This window comes from Miscanthus floridulus, chromosome 9 (genome assembly GCF_019320115.1).
Source record: "Miscanthus floridulus cultivar M001 chromosome 9, ASM1932011v1, whole genome shotgun sequence".
In the NCBI taxonomy this organism is placed as follows: domain Eukaryota; kingdom Viridiplantae; phylum Streptophyta; class Magnoliopsida; order Poales; family Poaceae; genus Miscanthus; species Miscanthus floridulus.
Genome location: NC_089588.1, coordinates 23,725,778 through 23,732,632, shown reverse-complemented (window position 1 = coordinate 23,732,632; position 6,855 = coordinate 23,725,778). Strand labels below are relative to the sequence as shown.

Here is a 6,855-nt window from a genome sequence, read left to right as displayed (position 1 = left end):
GGCGGTTGGGAATTTGAGCTGCCTCTAGAAATTGGTTGGCAATTTGGTCTGTCTCTAAAGTATGTGTTGCAGATTAAATTTCATAATTTTTTCAAATCAATCCAGATGAAGACATCGAAGTTGTAGTACTCAAACATATACAACTTTATAGTTGACAAGTTTTCCATTTAAAATCATTTAAGTCCAAAAATTTTGTTTTAATTTTTCATAATTTCAAATTCAATATTTTACATTGAAATGGCCTCGGACGAAAAAATGACCCTGAAACTTTGTAGTGGCGACTTTTTTATTTAAAATCATTCAGTGCTCAGAAATCGGGTTTTGTTTTGTTAGATTTTCCAATTCATTTTTCTTTCAAAGTACATCTGATTGAGAAATGACATAACCAATGTTATATCACTCAGAGAGATATGCGAGTTCAAAAAAATTGAAATCATTTAGGACCTAAAAATATGTTTTAAGATTAATATTTTAAGGTTCATTTTTTTTTATTTTTTTTCCAAAATGAGCTCAAGATGGAGAAATGACCTAAACCAAAGTTATACCCAAGAAGATCTAAAACCTTACGATTCCAGTTTTTTTTTTAGTTTGAATTTGTATAGAATCGATCTAAAATATGCAATGTGATACTCACTAAAGTGAGATACAAAATGAATGTATGAGCTACTTAGTTACAATTTACAAACGGTAATGCTCCTGTTCGGTCGTCAGACGCCAGACTCCCCTCCGAACGTAGCTCGCCTAAATAAATACCGCCTGGCCTCGCTCCACTTCACTCTACACACGGGCGTTGCCTGCTGCTCCTCTCTCTCTCTCTCTCTCTCTCTCTCTCTCTCTTGCTCATGCCGGCGCGCTCCCTCCCCCACCCAGCATCCTCTTCCCCACCTGGCGGCCCTTCCCCCACGCCAGCGACGAGATCCATAGAGCACGAGCGAGATCCATGGAGGGGGTGTGTGGTGTTGCAGGGGAGTGGATGGCTCTCCCCTACCCTGGCGTGGTGCCCTCCCCACCCCCGGCGGCACCCACTCTCACCCCGACGCCCATGGCGCTCCTCGCTCCTGGTGGCAGTGGTGCTCGTACGCAGCCGCTCGGCACCGTCTCCGACCCGACAACCGGAATCGACCGGCCCAGCTTCCCCTCCACTATGTTGCATATATATGTTTCAAGTGTTTCATGCGTTTTAGATGTATGTTGCAATTGTTTTAAATGGATGTCGTAAAAGTAGATCGGTGAATGTTGCACATGTTGCATATGTTGCATGTGTTTCAGAGGCATGTTGCAAGCATTTATTGAAAATATTTCATCTGTTTCTAGATGTATGTTGCAAGTGTTTCAGAGGCATGTTGCATATGTTTTCACACATATGTTGCAACAGTATGTTCCAAAATATTTCATCTGTTTTAGTCTTCTGATGCAGCAAGTTTTTTATGTCGCAATTTGCAAGTATTCTATCAGGATGTTGCATATGTTTTCACACGTATGTTTGCAAGTAATTTTCAAGTGTTTTTCATGTGTATTTTGCAAGCCTTTCAGACACATGTTTCGAATGTTTCAACTGTTTCGTATGTATGTTGCAAGTGTTTTATCTAGATGTTTCAAAAGTAGATCGAGAGTGTTGTGCATGTTGCAATGTGAGCCAACTGCCGCAGCCTCTTGTTGCTGCTGCTTGGGTGCCGTCCATAGAGGGGACAGCGCAGCCGGCGTGGAGGGGAGTGGTGCAACAGGCGCTGGCGCATGCATCGTAGGGAAGCGTGGGGGAGCGGCGTGGGCGGGCCCTGCCTCTGCGTGCAGCAAGCGTTGGCGCAGCGTTGCAGCTGGCGCGGGCGTCCGGACGTCCGGGCACCAGTGCTGTCGATTTACTAGTGACTTTGACGTGTAGTGCGAAATGGCATGACTTGTGAAATTCTAGATTGGGCATACCAGCCGTGTGTATATGTAACTATATTCTGCTAATCTGCAAACTTCATGGGCGCGAAAACCGCACCAATGGAATCGAGCAACAGGCCTGGATGGGGGCAATCATGGATTGGCAGCCACGGCGCAGACGCAACGGTAATGATTGCGCCAATCCAGACTGGATCAACCGCAAAGCGCTCTCAGTCTCACGCACGCCCATTCTTCTCGAGTTCTTTCTCGATCGTACCAGTGTATAGGGAGGTAGCCGTTTGGGTGTTCCGCTAATGATGAGGGGCAGTGTAATCGCAGGGCTTTTGAGGCCATTGCGTGCAGCAAACCTTTCATCACCATCGGTCGATTGCACAGCCAACGACGCCGGCCTGTTCGTTGACTCGCTGACCATGCACGCAGCTGTGCACAAAAACCATGGTTGTTTGTTCCTGTTTTGAAATGCAGGTTCACTCAGATGCATGCCAAGTTGTGTTCCTGGGTTTCCTCCCGTGAACCAGTAGTGTGCTGTGGCTTTGCTCAAGGTTTTAGTGTTCAGCATTCAGCAACAAGAAGCCAAGCACCCTGATCCATCCACATACGGGCGCAAATCTTGGGTTAGGCCGCCCGTTCGTACACCCCTGGTACAACCACTGCCGCTAAACAACTTACAACTTGTACGTGCGCGATTCTCTGGACAAGCAGAGTATATGTAGGATACATACAATAGACCACCCAATCATCCTAATGTGTTGGACCATATGGAGTTATGGACAGCAAGAAATGGGTTGATCTTCAAATAAAGGGATTCAGCTGAATATTCAAGACTATAGAGGACTCCTTTCAAAGAGCATCTTTTTTGTTTCCTTCTTTGTTTCTTAAAACCTCTTATAAAGTTTTTACCTTAATTTAAAATTGTCAATGTAAGGCTTTTGTCCCTCCAGATTCTAAGAAAAAAGAGGAACAGAAGCTGGCTCGCATCACATGGCCCATCCCGGGGGGTCAGGAATAACTCTGGATTGGGGGCATCATTGGAGGCTGCCCATGCTCAGACCATGCCATCCATGAAAAACACTCGCACACACACAGAGCAAAGCCCTGTTCCAGGCTTTCCTCCTTGGCATTTGTGGCGCTGCGGCGTGTCTTTTCATTCGCCTCCACCAGCCGCCCGCCATTACGAAATAAAATCGTGCTATTAGTGGCGCTAATAGTATACTAATCATGGAGCAGCGCAGTAGCCTAAAGTGACCACCTAAGTGCCTTTGTTCCAGCAAGTCCCTTTTGCCTCCCAACAAAGTTTAACTTCACAAAGGATTAGAAGAAGAGGGAGGAGGGCCAGCTAGATACATAGATCATCATGCCTTGTCCTCCAATGGATGCAACGAGTCCAGTCACCGCGAAGAAGATGAGCAGAGGAGCTGGGAAGAAGCCGTCTCGGTCTTCGTCGTCGTCGTCGTCGTCGTGGATGGCCAGGTCCATGGGGTTCTACTACCCGTCTTCCACCTCCAACAAGGACAGAGCTCATCGAGCACCAGCCGCAGCAACAGACAGCAAGAACAGCAACGGCGAGAAGCAGAGCAACGGCAGCAGCAGCGGCAAGAAGAAGAGGAGCATCAGCATCGGCCGGAGCATGACGTGCGCGGGCTCCATCTGCAGCACCAAGGAGAGCTCGGTCATGAGCCGGGACCGTGACCGCGGCGCTGGACGCAGCGCCTCGAGCAGGTCTCTCAGGGCCCCCGACGTCGACGCCGTGTACGCCTCCACCGCCGCCGCCATCTCCGCCACGTCGTCCTTCAACTCGGACACCACCACGGCGGCGACCACCGTGACGACGTCCTCGTCCTCGCCGCTCTCGTCGCCGCTATCCTCCGTCGGGAGCTCCTTTCGCGGCGTGCAGATCAGGAAGCTCTCTGGGTGCTACGAGTGCCACTCCGTCTTCGACCCCAGGAGCTTCGCCGCTGCTGCCGCCGCCGCCGCCGCCGCATTCCCCTGCGCCGACTGTGATGAGGTGTTCAACAAGGCAGAGTCGCTCGAGCTCCACAGAGCAACCAGGCACGCAGGTATCTTGAACTCTTCAATTCAAAATCCTTAAAAAAATGGCATCTTGCTTTGTTCAAGCCTCACATTCTTGCACATTTGCAGTTTCAGAGCTGGGGCCCGAGGACACGAGCAGGAACATCGTGGAGATCATCTTCCAGTCCAGCTGGTTGAGGAAGCAGGCGCCGGTATGCAAGATCGAGCAGATACTCAAGGTGCAGAGCAGTGACAGGACCGTGAAGAGGTTCGAGCAGTACAAGGAGACCATCAGGGAGAGGGCGAGCAGCGATCAGGGCAAGAAGAACCCTCGCTGCGTCGCCGACGGCAACGAGCTCCTCAGGTTCCACTGCACCAGCTTCACCTGCTCCCTCGGCGTCGCCGGCGGCACCGCGCTGTGCCGGTCCCCGTCGTCCGCGCAGTGCAACCTGTGCAGCATCATCAGGGACGGTTTCAGGTACCAAACATTCAGACATCTATGACAAGTTCTTCATGTAAAATCATTCTGTGGAATGGCCATTTGACATTTCTGTAATGTGTCAGGGTGGATGGTGATGGGAAGATTGCGACAATGGCGACGAGCGGGCGCGCCCACGACATGGCTCAGGTGCTGTCGGACAGCGACAAGAGGGCAATGCTGGTTTGCAGAGTCGTTGCAGGGAGAGTCAAGAAGGCCAGTGACGAGAAGTCTTCAGAGGACGACTGTCACTTTGACTCTGTCAGCCCCAGCAGGGAAGGGGTCTACTCAGATTTTGATGAACTGTTCGTGTTCAATCCTAGAGCTATACTGCCCTGCTTTGTAGTCATTTACAGTGGCTATAACCAGTAGTATAACTTATTAGTTAATTTTGTTTCATTTCACTGTTATTGCTCCTTTAACCCAATTCTCTTCCTTTTTTGGGTAATAGTGCATATTCTGGCTGAAAATCTATCCTAGTTTTCTCTGCAGATTCTCTGACATACTTCATGATGTCAGTATTAAGTTTCATAACAGTAGAACAAACCACAAGGATCATTCAAAACAGTCTGTCAGCAGCATAACATGCTGACAGTGACAGCAAGAGAATAAGTTCATACACTACCAACAAAACTAGTGAGTTGTGCCAGCTTCCAAGATCTAACAAAATCAATATCAAAACATCAGTTTGTCCTCATGTGCTGAGCTCAGATCGGATGCTTGCCTCCATAAGCATTTTAGCTCCTTCCAAGAAACAGCTAGACAAGAGGTTAAGAACAAATAGGCACTTTGGGAGAAGAAATGGACTGCAAATCTTATATTCTCTTGGAGATGGTACCTCCAGCTACATCCAACTCAATGTACTAGTAAATACAAGTGTAGTACTGATCCCTAGCAAGTGCTGCTTGTCTGTACAGCCCTATATATATAGCCAGTATATCAGATGGTGATTGTGCAGTATTTTAATGAACAGTAATATGAGGTTGTCTGCTTGTCCACAACAAGACCTGGAAGCTGGTTCTGTCCAAACAGATCAGATGTAGAGGATTGTTTGTTAATTGTTGTTAATCTTGTGTTCCCATATAGTGTTCTGCTGATCAGAAAACATGTTCAAACATCAAGAAAACTGGCGTCCCTCAAGTTGTGTCTTTTGTTCCGTTGGATGCTGCAAACAACGTGCTTTGAACACTAAGTCTCTGGACGTCGGGTTGCATCGAGATTCAACCTGAAAATAGAAATATGAAGCAAATTTTATATCCTAGTATGGTCACACTATCTGCAGTGTGTTGGACCTCCATTTAGTGGAACCGGGGATGTCCATTTACGGAGATATGTAACCCCATGTGGTACTTAAAACTGGCTGACAACTGTTGAAATTGGCGGCACTGTCTATCGTTACAACAACAATGATGTTTTGTGATGTATTCTCTAATTCTCTAACAAAAGTAATATAAATGTCTCCCCCCAAAAGAATAAGTAATATATATCTTATTGATTTATGATTTTCTTTATATAGAAAGCACCATAAGAATTGCCTCCGGGTTATTGACCTCAAATTGTTTTAATTTTAAAAAGCAATAAAATAGTGAGCTATTCTTATATAAAATAGCTAGTCAGGCTTTTTATCATAATTGTTGTGCATAAACTATTGTGCATGAAACAAGTCAATTTACTGAAATCATAAAAAATAGGGAAAAAGTCCAAATACAACCGTCAAGCATGGACTATGAAACGAACCATGATTTCAAAACTTGAAATTTCAGCTCTCTTGCCCCTCTGTGATAGTCCCAGGATACCTCAGCTGTCACGGGCATCCACTTTTCAGTTGATTACGAAGTCATATAACAACAGAGTACAAAAATAATAATAACACTGGACTAATTACAAGCCCTCTAGGCTAAGATCAATCAAAACACCGAGGCTCTACTAGTAGCAGCGAAGCTTGGCGATTCTCCAATCCACGAGTATCCTTGAGACTAGACTGCAAACCAACTACTAATCTCAACACCCCTGCAAGTCAAAATAATTACACACTGCCAGATGTGTGCAGGCCATGATTAGCACAGATGAGCTTTAGTGGAAAATAGAAAATAAATGGATGTGGCGATCCTAATAGTTTGGATGTAGTTTGCATCCTTAGCGCATGCAAAAGCGTCCATGTATATAATATATTTTCTCAAAAACCCAACCCAAGCACTCATTCTCACCATTCACTCATCATCATATCTCACCACTCATCATCCCTCACAACAGCCTCATGCTCTCAGTCTAAGCGATGAGGCAGCCTCCGCATGCCCCTCATCACAACGGCCTCAAGCCGGACCTATCTTTATGGGAGAGAAGAAGCACAAGAGAAGACTAGCAGGATGAAACAGTTCATAGGAATGATCATGACCAATATCGCGACTATACGTATTGTTTTAACTCTGCAGAGTGTGGACACATGTACCCTATAAGATCACCATCATCGACCGTGTCTG

At 46.6% G+C, this 6,855-nt stretch overlaps 1 protein-coding gene across 1 annotated transcript; it reads left to right on the top strand.

Moving 5' to 3' along the window:
- Window positions 1-3,241: 3,241 nt before the first annotated feature.
- Window positions 3,242-4,747, top strand: LOC136479475 (uncharacterized). Its single transcript, XM_066477334.1, has 3 exons — window positions 3,242-3,944; window positions 4,027-4,375; window positions 4,462-4,747. The coding sequence occupies exons 1-3, from the start codon at window positions 3,242-3,244 to the stop codon at window positions 4,745-4,747; spliced, it is 1,338 nt and encodes a 445-aa protein (XP_066333431.1).
- Window positions 4,748-6,855: the final 2,108 nt, after the last annotated feature.

Bases quoted from the DNA above. Each gene is read 5' to 3' on its own strand.
- LOC136479475 (XM_066477334.1), top strand. From the start codon at position 3,242: ATGCCTTGTCCTCCAATGGATGCAACGAGTCCAGTCACCGCGAAGAAG. The intron at 3,945-4,026 runs GTATCTTGAACT...GCACATTTGCAG, and splicing joins CAGAGCAACCAGGCACGCAG to TTTCAGAGCTGGGGCCCGAG. The intron at 4,376-4,461 runs GTACCAAACATT...GTAATGTGTCAG, and splicing joins ATCATCAGGGACGGTTTCAG to GGTGGATGGTGATGGGAAGA.